A 16,805-nucleotide genomic window follows, 5' to 3' on the forward strand; every position below is an offset into this window, starting at 1 on the left:
AACTAATCTATAATAGAGGTAGGGGCGATATCTGTTTGGGGAGGTATGTTGTTGTGCATCTGCAGTGGAGTTCTTGGTCTGGTTTTTCTGGTCCTGCATATAAAGCACAGCAGCTGCGTGCTCAAGCTTCACACCCTGGGTTTCCTTGCTGGGCTCCAGCACGCTTAGCAGTATTGCTTCTGCTTTTCTGTCAGCCATGAGGAATACACGTTTCCATGGTGCCTGTAGTCTGCATCACAGCCAGGGTCTCGGGCCTTACAGAGGCCAGCTGCCTCCTGACCACAGACCCAGAGAGCGGAGATGCTCCACGGCATCTGCTGCCTGTGGGCTTGCACAGAAGGTCCCCACGGGCCTCAAAGAACTCGCTGTAAAAGAGAGAGCAGAGGATGTGCCAGTGAAGTTCCTCTGTGGAAGGAGAAAGACAGACTGAGTAGAAAATGAAGGTTGTTGATGAGACTCTTATATTAATGACATATTTTTATGATCCTCGATTGCTGTATTATCTTGGAAAGTAACCACCAAGTGTGTTAATTTTCACAGCAGATACAAGGCATGATTGTACAATTAAAGCTTGTTTAGCAGTGGGTCTCTGGCATATGTTGTGTATAGATCAAAAGTGAAGATGCCAGAGCAAAACATTTCCCTTCAAAACCTGTCAGCTGAGACCACTAATGGGAGCACCCAGTTCATGTGAGGTTTTCTGCTAATGCTGTGTTACAGCTGGCAGAAATAAGATGCCTGCACCGTTAGCATTTGTGGGGTTTTTTTTTCCATGTTCAGAACTCAGCAGTTGCTACTGAGTTTTACAAAAAAAAATTAAGGGTTTTCTAGCATTCATTTTTATCCTTGTTACCAAAGATACACGTGAAAAATACGTAGACCTGCCCAGCTGACTGACTGAAATTTCCGACTTTCCTAACTCCCAGATAGATTGACTTCACCTTTATATAAATGCTAAGTCTCTTTAAAAATATTTTGGAAGAATTTTTTCCCATATCTCCTTAGGAAAATGAGTCCCGTTTTTAGACAAACTTGTGTATGTCACTGATATTTGGCCTGTGTTGCAGGTTAGTATTATTTGCATATAATCTGGAAAATTAGGAAGTATAGTTGTGATCGTTAATGAACCTTACACATTTGATTTTGCTTTCAGAGGAGGTAGAACTAGAGGGGTATATAATTTGTACCTTTAGTTTGGGTGCTTGGGTTCTTTAAGCTATGTGACTCACAACTTTCCATATTAATTTATGAGAGCTGTGCTGATGATAAATTTTATGTAAAAGATCCTAGGAAACATCTCTTTCCTTTTTACATGCCTAAGGGACTGGGAGTCAGCAACCAAACTGCCAGTGGAATGCATCTGTTTTTCATTACAAAGGGGCAAGGAATAGACCTCTGAGTTTTCAAATTCCTTCATGTGTAAAATGGCAATACTGGGAACATTACCTACAGTAATTGGGTAACTTGAGATCCTTAACTGATAGTTGCTGTAATAATTACCAAAATTTCCAGTATTAGAAAACATTAAACACCTCAGCATTTTGTCCTCAGAAATGCTACACCTGTCAGGTTTGGGTGGTTTAGAACAGCCTTGTTTCCCATATTTCAAGAGTCCAGTGATGGCTTTGTCATATTTTCAATGTAAGCTAGTCATTAAGAAACAGTAAAACTGATTTTTTTTCCTTTGAGGTTGACAATTACTCTGACTTTTTAGTCTTGATTGGCTGTTTCCATGCAGATGTCCCTGCAAACAAAAAGTTTAACTGTATAAGACACTTGACTAAAGGTAGAATTAAAGCGTAAGCATAAATGGTTGTAGGATGAAGCTTTCATGGGGAAGCTAATAAAGTGAAGTGTATGATAATTACAAATCAAAAAGATTTACAGAACTAGAGAGCACCTTACTGTATGGACTGTAGTACTCTGTTCCATACCTTTAAACCATGTACAAGATCTTTTGAATACTGGGGGTTTTTTTAATAGGACTGCTAAATCAGCTTTGGAAAGGATTTATCAGTTCAATATTGAACTCCTAGATGTTTATTTTTCATGAACTGGATCAGAAATTGGAATATATCCTGTTCACTTCAGTGAGTTTTGGAGGTCAAATTCTAAGATGATCCAGCTCTTTTTAAGTGTTGCATCCTAAATGAAAATATTGCTGAAGACTTTTGAGAAGCGCTGAAAATAAACCATATGTTTAGGTTTCAAACATTTTCAGTACTAAAAAACATTTTAGTTGCAAAATATTTACCTGTTCTTTTCTACCAAGCCTGGCAGTTCCGAGGAGGTCTACTACCAAAACTGGGTTATCTTTATCATTTACAGCCAATGTACAGTTTTAGCAAAGACTTCATTGCTGCAGCTAACATCGTTATAAAGGGCAAGCTGATGTATTCACTGCTGTTTTACAGATCTGCCAGGCATTATAACCTATTACCACATATACAGTTAATCAAGTCAGCAGTACTGCAAGAAAGCTAGAGCTAATGAACGGTCATGAACGGGAAATGACAAAAGACATTTTCACGTTTAACCCTTAATCATAGACCTCTGTATTTTTATCACTACAGACATAGTGCAGTCAACAACACTGACCAGCTACCTGTAGGCAAGTCTTTTTCTTTCTTAATGACAAGTTGGAAGAGCTAAAATAAACCTATTTCAAATAGTGCAGGCATTTTCCTTATTTGTTTTGAACATTTTTCCTTTAACGAGTTTTGTCTCATTACATTTCATACCAGAAGTAACTTTTTATCCCTTCAGGCCAATGAAATGTTGTTCAGTGGAAGGAAGCTGACTGCCCAGGAAGCTTGTGCCAAAGGACTCGTCTCTCAAGTGTTTTGGCCGGGAACATTCACACAAGAAGTAATGGTTCGAATTAAGGAACTTGTCACATGTAATTCAGTTGTAAGTTTCCGTTATTTTCTTACAATACATTTTTATGATTGGATTAATAAGAATTAATCTGGGTATTATTAGACTGTGTCATTATGTCCTTCTAAAAAAAAAGAGACCATTTTCACAAAACAAGGACTGCATTTTAGTACAGCCCTGTCTTTTAACACATTCTTATGTATCTTTTTGTTTCAGGGTTTTTGAGGACTTTCTTTAAGTTTGTATCTGATGACTCTTTGTCATCTGCCAGAGTACATTGTGGTTAAGAACATTAAAACAGCATTGGACTCTTTACAATATATTTTGGGTTTAACATAGTTGCCTAAGTCCAACTTATTTTAATCAACAGTCTAAAAAGTTGCCCTATGAACTGCACAGAAACACAGAAATCTTGAGTTGTAATTTAACATCTTGAGTCGTAATTTAAATTACCAAGGAAACAAAAGCAGTCTTGGACATGATGTTGAACTTAGACTTATACAAGTAACAGCTAATGCGGTTGTGTGCACTACTGGCAATTGCACAAGAGAGCTGAAACTCCCAATATTTGCTGCTTTCTTACGAGAAGAGGTGCAGTACAAATTAACTGTTCTATGCATTAGAAATTTTGGATTTTGAAATAGATTCATAGTTTTCTAAATGAAAAAACAAATGAGATTTTTCAGTCTATTTTAAATGCTCAAGAGCTTCAAGGTCTGCCTGGTTATTAGAGCAGTTCTGGAGAAGAGTGTTATGATTAGCCTTCACCAAAATGGAATCAGAGTTTTCGCTAGTTACCAGTACAAACCCATATCTATATATTAATAGTTATGATTTTATGATCTTCATTATTTCTGCATTTTTGTGTGCCTGTAAATTGTGCTGGTATAAGGTAAAGGAAATCCTGTGTGACGCTACGAGAAACGTTTCTCAGGGTCATAGTATGTCCACGAATCCATAAGCTTAAGTTCACAATCAACTTCAGGATTCGTCCATACAAACCTATTAAGCGCGCGTCTCGCTCAGTTCTCACGTAATACTAACCCAAGTCCCTTTTTTGGCCTAGGTACTTGAAGAATCCAAAGCTTTAGTACGTAATATCATGAAGGTGGACTTGGAACAAGCAAATGAAAAGGAGTGTGAAGTTTTGAAGAAAATCTGGGGCTCAGCACAAGGGATGGACTCAATGTTAAAATACCTGCAGAAGAAAATTGATGAGTTCTGAGGAGATGCCCATTGACACTGGAATTGTATTTCTTGGACAACAGGGCAAACAAAATGAGCCCATTTTAAAAACCTATATAAACTCACCCCTCGCTCAGCTTGGGAACAGGAGTGGACTCCCCCCCCCCTCCCCTTTTATTGTCAAGGGGTTTGAAAGTACTGTATCACTTAAATTTGAACAAAACTCCTTTCTCCCTGATTGTTATGTATAGATATATACACACACACAAGTGTGTGTGTGTGCATATATGTCTTTTATAGATATATATAAAAATGTAATATCTGTGTGCGAGTGTGTATGTAGACACACACACACAAGCTAAAAAAAAAAAAAAGATAGAGTGCACTACCAAACATCTCTTCAAAGGCTCTAGTTTTTATTATCTTTGGCTAGTACTGTATCAAATAGAGAATGGATTAAAAAGTGAATGGTGTTGCATTATTTTCTGTGTGGCAGGGAAGTCTGGAATAATGCTTTTCTTTTTCATTAGAATACAGAACTGAAACGGGTATTAGCCAGCCCTTACTTTCACTGCCCAAGGAGTCAGCTAAGACAGAAGGCATTGTCTCAGAAGAAGGTTGAAATACCTCAAGTCATAGAACATTCTAAAATTCTGGGGAATTAAACCCTGTTAAGATGAAATCACACAGATCCCCAAAAAGAGAGTGTGCTCAGGATTAATACTAAGAAAACACTCTGTCCTTTTTGGGGGGAGGTATAGAGGGGTGGGAGGAAGGGGGCAGGAATATGTTTGATTCTTACCCAGATAGCATGAAGAAACCACTGTCTCTTGGGGAAGGGGAACGAGGGGAAGTGGGAGGGAAATGGAAGGGGGAAGAAAAAAAACACAAAAAAAAGCTTGTTTTGCAGTATTAGTGAATCACTGAATATCTTATCTATGAATATCCTAAGTTATAAGTTAGTTTTAGTGGGTTTTTAAATAGTCTCTCTGGGTTTGTTTTTTTGTTGGTTTTTTTTTAAATAACTACATAAGTGCTTCTGTTGCTGGGTGAGAATACTACTTTATACACAGTTTGGGGTTTGGTTTTGGTTCTTTTTTTTTTCCTATTTGCTGGTTTAATTGATGTATTACACCAAAAAATGCATTTTATGTTCATAAATTTTAGGTTCACTTAGAATATATTATTTAATAAGTTAAAATTCTTTTGGCACACTATTAAGTAAAAAAAAAAAACTCCTTTAAAAAAAACCTACCTTATATTAGATGTTTAATATGTTCTTTGTCTATGCTTTTTTATTATTTTAAATATACACTATATACAGTATGGTGTAAAAGAGTGCCCTGTGTAAATAGACCTATTTTGCATTCCTTTCAGGAGTGGTTATTGATTCCTGACTGCAGATATCTATTATTACTTGGGTATCTGTGCTTGCAATCTTATTGAATGTATTATGAAGAATGAAAAAGAAATCAAACCTTATTTTTGTACAGTTTTGAAGTTTTTACTTGGAACTGACCCACCTCCCCTTCCCAGTGGAGAGCTGTACAGTGTGTAAATCTGCCTTTACCTTGGATTGGTACAGTATTTTTGCATCTGTGGGACCTACTTTTTTGTTCTAGTAGTTTGAACTATATATAAACTGTACAATCTGTAAAGTTTTTATAGAATAAATATTCAGCTGTGAAAACTGGTTAAATAAAACTAATATTTCTTAACACATTTTAAACGTGCTTCTCTCATGTAGTTGTCTTTTTCAAAGACGTGTCAGTTCTGATTTTAAAGTAATAGTTGCAGAGACAAATCTTGCAAATTAAAGACTTCAATATTTATGTTTCATTTTGTTAAACTTATATAAGCTTTTAACAATTTCCTTCAAATGAAAAGTTAAAATTTAATTTATTGCTGTAAACTATATAGAAATTTTCTCTTGGAGGAGGGGGATGGGGAAAGAAGACAGATGGGAAGTCATCCTACTCTTAATTATTTTGTTACAGCTCTAAAAGAACACTCAGTAAATGTTTCTTTGTAATCTGTTAAAACCAGGTCATTTTCCCTAGGGTGCTGTGGCAAAGTGAGAATTCCCGAGTTGAATTTGATTTTATTAAAAGGGAGAAAGAAAGATCCCTTACCTACTGTTCTGCAACTTCTTTAAACCTTCTGGAGTTCAACTCAAATTTATGTGACGATCCCTTTTCTGGCATCTGTAAGAAGCATTTGGGCATAGATTGCAGCTACTTCAGCTGGAGGATTATTGATGCTTTCCTTAAAGGTGTAAGAACTTCACTATAATAGAGGACAGGATCTAGAGATATTTAGAAGAATTAAATCAGTTGAAGGTGCAGGCAACAACTGGAAAAATAATTCTACTTGCTTCACCATTTGTACATTAAGATGTGAACAAGTTGGTGTCCACGTAAATTCCTGTCTTTGACTGAAAAGAGTCCTTAGTTCAGACCAACTCATACACAGTGTCACTGTGCAACTGCCCAACCTTGCTATTAAAAGCAGTAACTTTACACTTAACAAATCATGCTCCAATTCATAAATAACATACACATTTTGTCTCTATACTGGATAAGTTTCCTTTAGGAAAATACTGTCCAGTTTTTTCAGTTTCACTCCCCCCCTCTGTCTCAGTGGGATGGGGAGAGAATCAGAGGAGTAAAAGTGAGAAAGCTTGTGGGTTGAGATAAAGACAGTTTAATAGGGAAAGCAAAAGCTGTGCACTCAAGCAAAGCAAAGCAAAGCAAGGAGTTCATTCACCACTTCCCATGGGCAGGCAGGTGTTCAGCCATCTCCAGGAAAGCAGGGCTCCATCACGCGTAACGGTTACTTGGGAAGACAAACGCCATCGCTCCGAAAGTCCCCCCCTTCCTCCTTCTTCCCCCAGCTTATATACTGAGCAGGACGTCCTATGGTCTGGAATAGCCCTTTGGTCAGTTGGGGTCAGCTGTCCCTGCTGTGCCCCCTCCCAGCTTCTTGTGCACCTGGCAGAGCTGAGAGCTGAAAAGTCCTTGGCCAGTCTATGCACTACCCAGCAACAACTAAACCATCAGTGAGTTATCATCATTCTTCTAGTACTAAATCCAAAACACAGCACCATACCAGATACTAGGAAAAAAAATGAACTCTGTCCCAGCTGAAACCAGGACAGTCAGTAAATATCCTTTGATGTGTGTGAAAGTTAAGTCTAGTTTAGTCTTTGCAAAACCATAACAAAGAAAAATGGCAGACTACTTCTAATAGCAAGCAAGAAGGCCCAAGAGATCATAAAAACTGACTTAAGGCATTTTTAAAATGAGTGTTTTCAAGGCTTTTCTTCACAGAAGACCCAGGTCTTTGTCAGGCCTGATTCATTGCTGATGCTTGTATTCTTGTTCTACATAAATTTGCAGTACTGCATAGATAACTTACCTGAAGCAGCATCAGATTTAGCCTCTGATGACTGAATGCAACTGGAGCCACAAAGGTGTGGCTGGGCCCAAAGAGCAGCACGGGCAGGCTGCTGAAGGCAGCGTTACTTCCAAGGCACTGGGGCTGGAGTCGCAGCCTCACAGAAGCAGCAGCACTTCACTTCAAAACGGCTGTTCTGTGTTGATTGTCGTACTGATGTGTGAACAACTGGTACCTGGAGAATTTTAGAGCATCATGAATCGTTGAACCCGGGTGCAACACAGAAATGGTATCTTTCTGAACAATGCCTGCAGGAACTTCCATATGGCTTTTTTTTGTTTGTTTGTTTTTTTAAACAGAAAAGAAGTTTTCCTCATTTTTTACCTCCTTTGGGCATGAAGACAAATCACACCACTGGTTTAGGTGTCAGCAGTCTGGTCAGTGGCTTGTAGAATTAGGAACAATGGTACGGGAATACAAAATTCAGCTATTTTAGCCTTGCTCAGGCCTGACCCCCAAGTCTCCTGTCAAGACTGTCTGCTGTCTTGATTGCATCACTGTACTACACACTCTGTGTAGAGACACCCTGTAAGGCAACTGTCAATGTTGGTGCTGAAACTTAAAAGAAGTAGCACAGGAGCCTTGATAGTGCAGTGTAGGAATCTCCATGACATTCTAGTTCTCTTGCTGAAACAAGTAACCTCTCAGGCACTAGCAAACAGCAACATGACAAGCATCGGCAACTGGGCTGCATTGAGGCCACAGAGTATGCTTCCCCCATGAAAGTTCCGTCACATTCAAGTTTATTTTTGGAAGTAAATAAGAGAACTTTTCTCCTGGTCAGGAAACAGTACCAGAGAGCCATGGGTTGAACATACTTGGAACTGTTTGAAAGCCACCTACGTACACTTAACCACACCTTCTGCTGATACCTTAGCTTGAGGAAAAACAAAAAGCAGAGCAAGGTTTTAGCTCTGGGTAAGCTAACCTAGAACAAAAGGTATTTGGGGGTAATCTGAAGATCTGAACTCACCTATAGGTCTTTTCCTTGTTCACACTTCCTAATTTGCAGGAATCCAGGATTTGAGGCAGTTTCCTTCAGTGAGTCCTTCACTGGGTTTCTGACTGCTAGAAGACATTTCTCTGCCTCAGAAGCTGCACCATTATCATCCTGAAAACAAAGTTTGGGGGAATTAAATCATCTTTGTAGGTGAAATTAATTTCTTAAAGTCAGGCATACTTAAAAAGAAGAGAAAAACACATAATGCTGAGCTATAAACTGCTTAAATTTACACTGATATATTTCATACTTTACCCAAACAGTGGATAAAATAGGACTGCAAACATCTAGGGAACAAGGTGGCAAACAAAACATTTCTGGCCGAGTGGACAGGAGAGACTTTCTTCAATAAATGGAGCTTATACTGTACCTAGGTTTGCTGGTGGAGGCTGAGGCACTTCACATTCATCTGGGACATGACAAGGGCGCTTCCAAAGAGAGTAGGAGGGAGGAGATACCTCAACTCAGTTGCAGTTTGCCGTATGATTTTCCATCCTAAGGAACTGCCAGCAGCTGTCAACACACAGACTGTCTCACAGAGCTGGAGCCAAGGCTGGGTTGGCAACCTTAAGTCATGCAGCATAGGAACTCATTTATGCTGATGGCACACAGGTGAATTTTCCTTTCCAAGGGCAGAAGTGCCCCTGTATAGCACAAGATCACCATGGTCCTATTCTGTACAGCCCCTCAAATTTCTCTAGAAAATATTTCACTTGCAGGTCTCTGCTTTTTTTTTTTTCCCCTCTTACTCCTGAGGGACATGACTGGCAGATTAAGTCATGCCTCAGATCTACTAATTAAAAAAACCCAAATAATTACCTCGTGAGCATCCTGGTTTTGGCTGGGACAGAGTTAATTTTCTTCCTAGCAGCTGGCATAGTGCTGTGCTCTGGATTTAGTATGAGAAGAATGCTGATAACTCACTGATGTTTTAGTTGTTGCTGAGCAGTGCTTACAAGTAGTCAGGGACTTTTCAGCTTTTCATGCCCAGCTGACCCCACCTGGCCAAAGGGCTATTCCACACCAGATAACATCATGCTCAGCATAGAAACTGGGGGGAGGTGGCCCGGGGTGGGGGTGGGGCAGCAGTCACTGCTTGGGGACCAGGCTGGGCACTGCTTCCCAGGTCGTGGGCAATTGCATCACTTGTTTTTCCTGGGTTTTGTTCCTCTTTTTGTTGTTGTTGTTTTCCTTTTCACTACAATTTATTGTTATCATTATATTTTATTCTATTTCAATCATTAAACTGTTGTTATCTCAACCCACAAATTTTCTCACTTTTGCCCTTCCAATTCTCTCCCCCATCCTACCAGGTACTCACAAGATGAAGAGTGTTTGATATGCAAAGATTTTGAAGTGCAATACAAAATGAGAAGATGGTGATGGAGTTCTTTTTGTCCTCCTCATCCTTCCTGCACAGGGAAAAACACAACAAATAAGGGGAATTAGAAACCACCAAGAAACGGCAAGTAAGAAGTCAAAGGAGCTGCAGGAGGAAATAAAGGAATGGCAGTTATTTCTCCCTTAAGTCCTCATTCTTACCACTCTCAATGCCTGAAGAGACACAATTGACAAGAACGCCAGGTGGACATATACCCGTTTCATGCAGCAGTGTGGAGCACATTATCAGTACCTACACCTAAACTCATGCAGACCATGAGCCTCACATTCACAGCCCTCGTCCTCACAGGGGACTTCAACCACCCTAATATCTCCTGGAGGGACAACACAGAGAAGAGATGGCTCAGGGGGATCTCATCACTGTAGAATCATAGATTCCTTTGGTTGGAAAAGACCTTTACGATAATCAAGCCCACCATACCTGTCCATTACTAAACCATGTCCCTAAGCACCTCGTCTCTAAGCACCTGTATGTAAATACCTGAAGGGAGGGCACAAAGAGGATGGAGCCAGGCTCTTTTCAGTGGTGCCCAGTGACGGGACCAGAGGCAGTGGGCACAAACTGAAACACAGGAAGTTCCCTCTGAACATCAGGAAATGCTTTTTCACTGTGAGGGTTACCGGGCACTGGCACAGGTTGCAGAGTCTCCATCCTTGGAGATACTCAAAAAACTTCTGAACATGGTCCTGGGCAACCAGCTCTAGGTGGGACCAGATGACCTCCAGAGGTCCTTTCCAACCTCTACCGTTCTGTGAAAAAAAATGCTGGCATTCATTTTCCAACTATCCAGTTATCATCCACCAAACAACCTCTATGGCTAGAACTGCAGGCTCATCAGGCTCTGCAACACTACATGCTTTAGTCTTTGAGAACCCAACATCTTGTGCTGGATGATACCAAATCACCCAGAATGGAGAGAAGTACAGATCAACCCGCATGTTTCAGTTAAGTCGGGGATCATCCCTTACACTGTCTGTTTAAAAGCATGAAGAAAAAGTTATTTGTTCAAAGAAAAAGAATGTATTTGTTTCTTTGAGGATAAACGGACTTGCAATACCTAACCAATACATGCCTTTCACAGTACCCGAAACATTGCTTTAGCCTCAGCAGCTCCTTCAAATCTTACATTTTTTCCAAGTCTGCCTCAATCAATCAAGCTGAACAGTAATCCAGCCACTGGTGATCATACTGAAATGTAACCACATGGGCTACACAAGAAGACAGCATATAGTGTGAGCCTTTAGGTCCAATGTAACACATCTTTACTATGTCCTCTGGATATAACTTACTAAAGACACACTGTAGAGCAACTACACAACTCTGCAGGGTGAGAAGTCAACTTGTAATGCTGTAATAAACCAGTATTTCCTAGATGCTGCTTTCCAAGGCTCGTTCATTATAACCCTTTACTTCCATCTCCAGCAAAATGTTCTGATTGCTAGACAAAACCTAGAATATAAACAATATTCAAAGTCCTGCTTGTTTTCCCTGCCTCCCCCTTTATTAACAAACTTTCACTAAATTCACTGTACCATCTGTCTCAGTAGGAAAAAGCACCCACTATGGCCACCCTCAAAGTCACCCCAGTCATGTGCTGGGTAAAGTGGCTGGGGCCCGTAGCAACTGTTGTGAAATGCAGATGCTGCTCCTTACAAATATAATGTCTTTGGAATTCACTGAGCTTGTCAAGTTGGACTGGGATCTTTAATCAAACAGTATTGTTAAAAAACCCAAACCTAACCTAAAACCACCTGCTAAGCCAGGAATAACTGAGACACACACTTCTACAGACATCATGCTTGCACTATATGATATAAAGTAAAAATGACAAAATAACACTTTTTCTTTCCATGTTCAGATGTCAAAAGACAGGCACATGCCCATATTTCTTCCCTTTCTTCTCTATACCACACTCCCCCCCACCCCCACCCCCCATGGGCTTTATGCTCAGAAAGAGTGGTGGGGATTTAAGCTGGAAATCTGATAAACCCTGAATTTATGTGCTGGAAGAATTATTCTGGAAGAAAGCAAAGGGAAGCCTTGTCCACTAGAAGTTTTTCTGCTTGCTTCTTGGTAGGCTTCCCTAGACCGATCATGTCAAAATAGGAGTTTGCAAACTTCACTTTGTGATCTCAAGGGCTGTAACATCCACATAAGTATTTGTGAAGCCAGCATTACATTGTACCTAGGAATAACTGAAGTCACACTTCCATTTTTGGATGTTTCTGAAGGAATTACATACATGCTGACTGAAAAATGTATTCTGGATAGAAATTAAACAAGCCGATACACCCAACAGAAGGGAAAGAAAAAAAGTCAGGTCTTGACATCAATTTTCTTGAAGCAAAATAAACCACAACAGCCAATCTGACGGAGGAACCAGAGGCAACAACTACACAATCTTTTGGACATTTTGGACAATCTATTTCAGCTCATGAGAACAGATTTATTTTCCCTTAGAATCATAAACATTTGAAGTTATTGACATCGGTCTGTGGGGAAGCAGAATTATTTCAAAGTCCTTCAGTAGAAGATCTTTGCAAATTGCTACTCTTAATGACGTAAAGCAGGACATTTGGAGACCTTACATAACCCAGCTCTGAAGAACAACAAACACTTAAAATATAATTCAGATCCCCAATGCTTCTAAGAGGTCCTGGCACAAGAAGAGAGTCTTTTGCACTTAATCCTTAAAAAGATGCAGCCCCAAGGTCTACAGTTCAGGTTCCCCTACAATGGATACCCCCAGTGTCACTACCAACCATTCTGACGAGGGCGACAGTAGTTTTTCACATTCACTCAATTCTTTTATATTCTGCTACAGATTTAGACATTTGTCACAGTCATTAAACAGTTTAAAAATAATTGGTTGAAAACATACTTTTCAATAAAAAAAAAAGTGGTTAGCACACAAGAACGCTATTAATGAGATACCTCAAAACCTGAAAATATGTGAGGAGTTTCTAGAAATCTCTAGTTAGCCTACATTAAAATACCATTCAGTTCCCTCACTATGCTTCCTACCAGCAGGACAGGTCCACCCAATCCTCATGTGGTAAAGTAGTGCTTTGGGAGCAAAACTTGCTGAACCAGAGATGTGGCACATCTGCTTCTAGACAGTACTTGAGACAGAGGCATTAAAACTGCAATTTTGCCACTGAACCAGTTATCACTGATTCTCAGCACGTCACTTAAGATCTCTCTTTTTCAATTCCACCTCCAGTAAATTGGTTTTGATTACTGAACTTTCAAAACCAAATAAGCAAGTAATAGAGCAGTCTAACACTAATATATATATATAATAATTAAACAAATAATTAAACATATAAAAATTGTCCAGAAGTTCCCGAGAGAGGTTGGTTGGCTGAAAATAAGTGTAGTTTTGCCAGTGTATGGAAAACACATGCACAGAGTCCCCGACTTCACAAATTCTCAGCAGAGTTTTGTACCCCAAAAACTTGGTTTGAACCCAGGAAATTCCCTGATGAAAAATTTCTGGCCAGCAATCCACAATAACCTGACAGACCATCATTGTTTCCCCATCTCCGATGTTTCTAGCTCTCCTCTAAGTTCATACTGATGAAGAGCAACTGTAGCATGAGAAGAGCTCCAGCACTAACAGCAAAGACCCACCGCACATTCCCCAGAAATGTGTTATCACTGAAGACACAGCAGCTCACCAGTACAAAGCACAAGCAAGATAAGCGCTGGATTTTCCCTCAGACCACCACCTCATCACAAACTGAAACCACTCACACAGACAAAGGAGAATCAGAGCACCCCAACCAGAACCTGCATGAAATGCACAAAAGAGGCACAGCTCCTCTGTGAGGATGACAGCTGAGATTAAGAATCTTTTACATCTGTTTTTCCTATCGTGCACAACAGGAGCTCTGTTTGAAGAGCTGTGCAAAGGCATCCTGGACTGCTGCCATACCTGACCCTGCAAATCACTGGTGATAAAACAGCAGAGTATTAACATTGCTAAGGTTACAAACTTGCCCAGTTTCCCCGCTAGATCAACACACTTATCACCACCTTGCAGGCTTTCTCACGAAGCAAGCTGCGATCCCAGCTCACACCAGCAACGTGACACCACACCTTCCAGTGTGCTCTCCCTGATAACTAAAGCCATCCACATCTACCTCTAGCCAAAGTAGCAGCCTGGGAAGAGTTGGAAAGGAGTTATCTAGGAGCCTGACAGAAGCAGTGGCTTATTGCTCCTTGGAGACTTTGAGGCCAGAGGCAACAGCATAGTAAACATCGCATTACCCCAGGGCCTTCAAACCAGTACTTGCAGTCCAAAAGCTGCTGGGTGGCCAGCACCTGGTGGTGTCAGTTCTTTTATTTGTGTTTTGTGGAGGGGCATCAAAATACTTCAAAAGCATTCACCCACTAACTGCTGGCAACTGCCACAGAAACAGTGTGGCCATAAATGAGGAACGATGCAAATGCCAAAGCCTCTCAGCCTTCAAATTAGACGTATATTTAGAAATTCTGTGTTAAACCATAAAATGCAAAACCTCTGAACACTGTGGGTCTCCTAGCAGCAAGACCTGGCTTTGTTGGTTGGGGTCAGCAGGGATTTGATCCCGAGGAGTGACGCTCTTGCTTGTTGCTGCCTCTGGAAGGATTACATTTGTCAGAGAGCCTCTGCGATTCTGCGTCTCTGTGGGAAGCCCTAAGGGGAAAATTAGGGTCTCCTCAGAACTGACAGGAAAATTTAAGACTTCCTCAAAGAAGAAAAGAAGCAAGGCAGAAGAAATCCGAGGGAAGAAGTGGAACTATTCCTAACAATCATGATAATTGCAGTTTTGTAAGTTAGGCTGGCTAGGTGCCCAGAATGGGTAAACAACCCCAAACCAGTTTAACATTATTGCAGTTTGCACAGCCTTGGAGCAAAGCAAAATGACCTCCAACTTTTTAAAAATCTTAGCTACATATTTTGCCCCCATCCCTACATTTTTTATTTGTGTAAATTAATAAACCTATGCTCTAAGCTAGTGGTGAAGTTTGATATTTCTGACAGTAACCATGAGGTTTAGACACATAGCTGTCAGTAAAAGCAAATGGGAAATAAATTTTGCTTAGATCTAAATTTTTAAAATCCCTTATTTAAAATATATTTATGATACATAAACAGCTGATTGTATGCACACAATGCATAATGTGCAGTTTACACATGTATATTGTGCATGGACAACTTAGCCAATAAGTTTACAAGGTTTTGCCCATCATAAGAGTTTTAACCACATTTTTTCAGTAACTTTCTTCTTCTTTTTAAAATATGTTTTACTAACAAGTCACCCAATTACCTTTGTATCAAGACAACTTTGAACTCAATTTTATCCCCGTCACACTGACCTGACATTGTTCCAGGAGAATTTCTGAATTCAACACTTGTGAAGATCAGAAGTGTTCAGAAAACTACAAAACAGGGCCTGCTGGCACAGCTTCAGGATCTTTGCTTTGAAGATTCTTGGTCCAAGACTATATATGATGGGGAAACTTTCACAAGCAATTCTAGGAAGTCTGGAGGTAAATATCGGGCATCCTCCTTGATGACCTCTGTTGTAAACAAAAAAAAAATTTTTTTGGCAGAAGATGGAACAGTGCAATGATTTTGCACTGTTATTTGATCTGCACAAGCTTTTCCTGCCTAGAGAGAGTTAATCTGACTAGTAGTTTTCTTTCTTTAGTAGGAACTATGCATCCCCTGATCAAATCATATGGAAATACCAAATTATAAAAAATCATGTCCTTCAGGTTTACTGAGGGAAGGGGCAGGAGCCACATGAAACAGGAGCCCCTGAAAGGCTGCACACTACACCCTTCCCTGTCTTTTGGATCAGTACTGTATCCAGCCACATGCTTAACATCCTTCATGCCTCTCTGCTGTGTTGACTTTAGCCAACAGCAACCTCAAAGCAGAACTTTACCTCTATTCAGAATAGCTTCTGACAAGGACACGTAAAACTGTTCGCCATCTGAAGAGATCAGCGATACCTGTGAAAGGAACACAGGGTTGCTGGAGGAAGCCTGACACCCTTCTAGCTTGGCCTACCCAAAGCTGCTACTATAAAACCCTAAGGCATTCAGGCTCCTAACCTCCCGTTCACACACGTGTAGGCCATGAGCATTGTTGGCTACAACCTGCCCGAAGTTATATTTACTACCTAATTTTAATAAGTTTATCTTTCTTAATGATCATTTTGTACCAGGAGAGAATAAGCAGTCCCTTAGGATCCTGCTCATTTCTCTTTGGGCCTTTTTAATTTGCTAGCTTCTCAGCCCTTGATGCCAGCTCCCACATGCACAGAACCATATAAATCACAACTTTATCGCATCTGCATCTTTTCTAATAAAAAGAAAGCCCATTTCTCTCCTAACATTATGTCAGTATTCCTCTTTGAAGTCCCATGGAGCTGCAGCTGATTCATACCAGATTACAAAAAATGACTGGAGCAAAGCAATCTTTTGGTTGCCTTCATTCAAGCCCTTCAGTCTCTTTTGCTGTTATCCATCTTTCCCACAAATCCAACTTGATGCCGACTAACACAATGCACAGCATGCTGGCTCAAGACTCGCTGTTTATGCTACTCTTGACACTTCTCTTTTCCCTGCCCCCTACATCTCAGTGCTTTATTTATTCTTCTGACTTGTGCCAAACACTGAAGTCCCAGTCCGAGTTTTCAGTTCACTCTCATCCCTAGCTCTTATTCTATAGCTGCCTCCTGCCTTTCCTCATAAACATTATCAGGTTTGAGAAACTCAGTCTTTTTCATACCTGCCATGTATTTACAAAATGGACAACCATAGTTTATTGTCCACGCCCCGCCCCGCCCCCCCCCCCCCAAAAAACCCCAACAACCCCAACACACCACC

At 40.3% G+C, this 16,805-nt stretch overlaps 1 protein-coding gene and 2 long non-coding RNA genes across 4 annotated transcripts in view; 1 reads left to right on the plus strand and 2 right to left on the minus strand.

Moving 5' to 3' along the window:
* CDYL (chromodomain Y like) overlaps positions 1-5,752 on the plus strand; it is a 109,843-nt gene extending 104,091 nt beyond the window's left edge. Inside the window, exons 6-7 of the mRNA XM_035895902.1 lie at positions 2,767-2,910; positions 3,944-5,752. Coding sequence (XP_035751795.1) covers positions 2,767-2,910; positions 3,944-4,102 — 303 coding nt within the window. The 3' untranslated portion in view covers positions 4,103-5,752. The remainder of the gene's footprint in view (positions 1-2,766; positions 2,911-3,943) is intronic.
* Positions 5,753-6,146: 394 nt separating this feature from the next.
* Positions 6,147-10,263, minus strand: LOC118452464. 2 transcript variants are annotated; one of them, XR_004842224.1, is made up of 5 exons: positions 9,840-10,263; positions 8,889-9,031; positions 8,492-8,629; positions 7,480-7,693; positions 6,147-6,367 (listed from the first exon to the last, which is right to left on the minus strand). It is a non-coding gene; the product is annotated as an uncharacterized LOC118452464 (long non-coding RNA). The 2 variants fall into 2 exon arrangements; XR_004842225.1 differs by lacking the exon at positions 8,889-9,031.
* A 5,026-nt stretch (positions 10,264-15,289) lies between these two features.
* Positions 15,290-16,805, minus strand: part of LOC118452465 — a 2,355-nt gene continuing 839 nt past the window's right edge. Inside the window, exons 2-3 of the long non-coding RNA XR_004842226.1 lie at positions 15,860-15,926; positions 15,290-15,488 (exon numbers count right to left, since the gene is read on the minus strand). This is a non-coding gene — a long non-coding RNA (uncharacterized LOC118452465). The remainder of the gene's footprint in view (positions 15,489-15,859; positions 15,927-16,805) is intronic.

This window comes from Egretta garzetta, unplaced genomic scaffold (assembly GCF_000687185.1).
Source record: "Egretta garzetta isolate BGI_Z169 unplaced genomic scaffold, ASM68718v1 scaffold246, whole genome shotgun sequence".
Taxonomy (NCBI): Eukaryota; Metazoa; Chordata; class Aves; order Pelecaniformes; family Ardeidae; genus Egretta; species Egretta garzetta.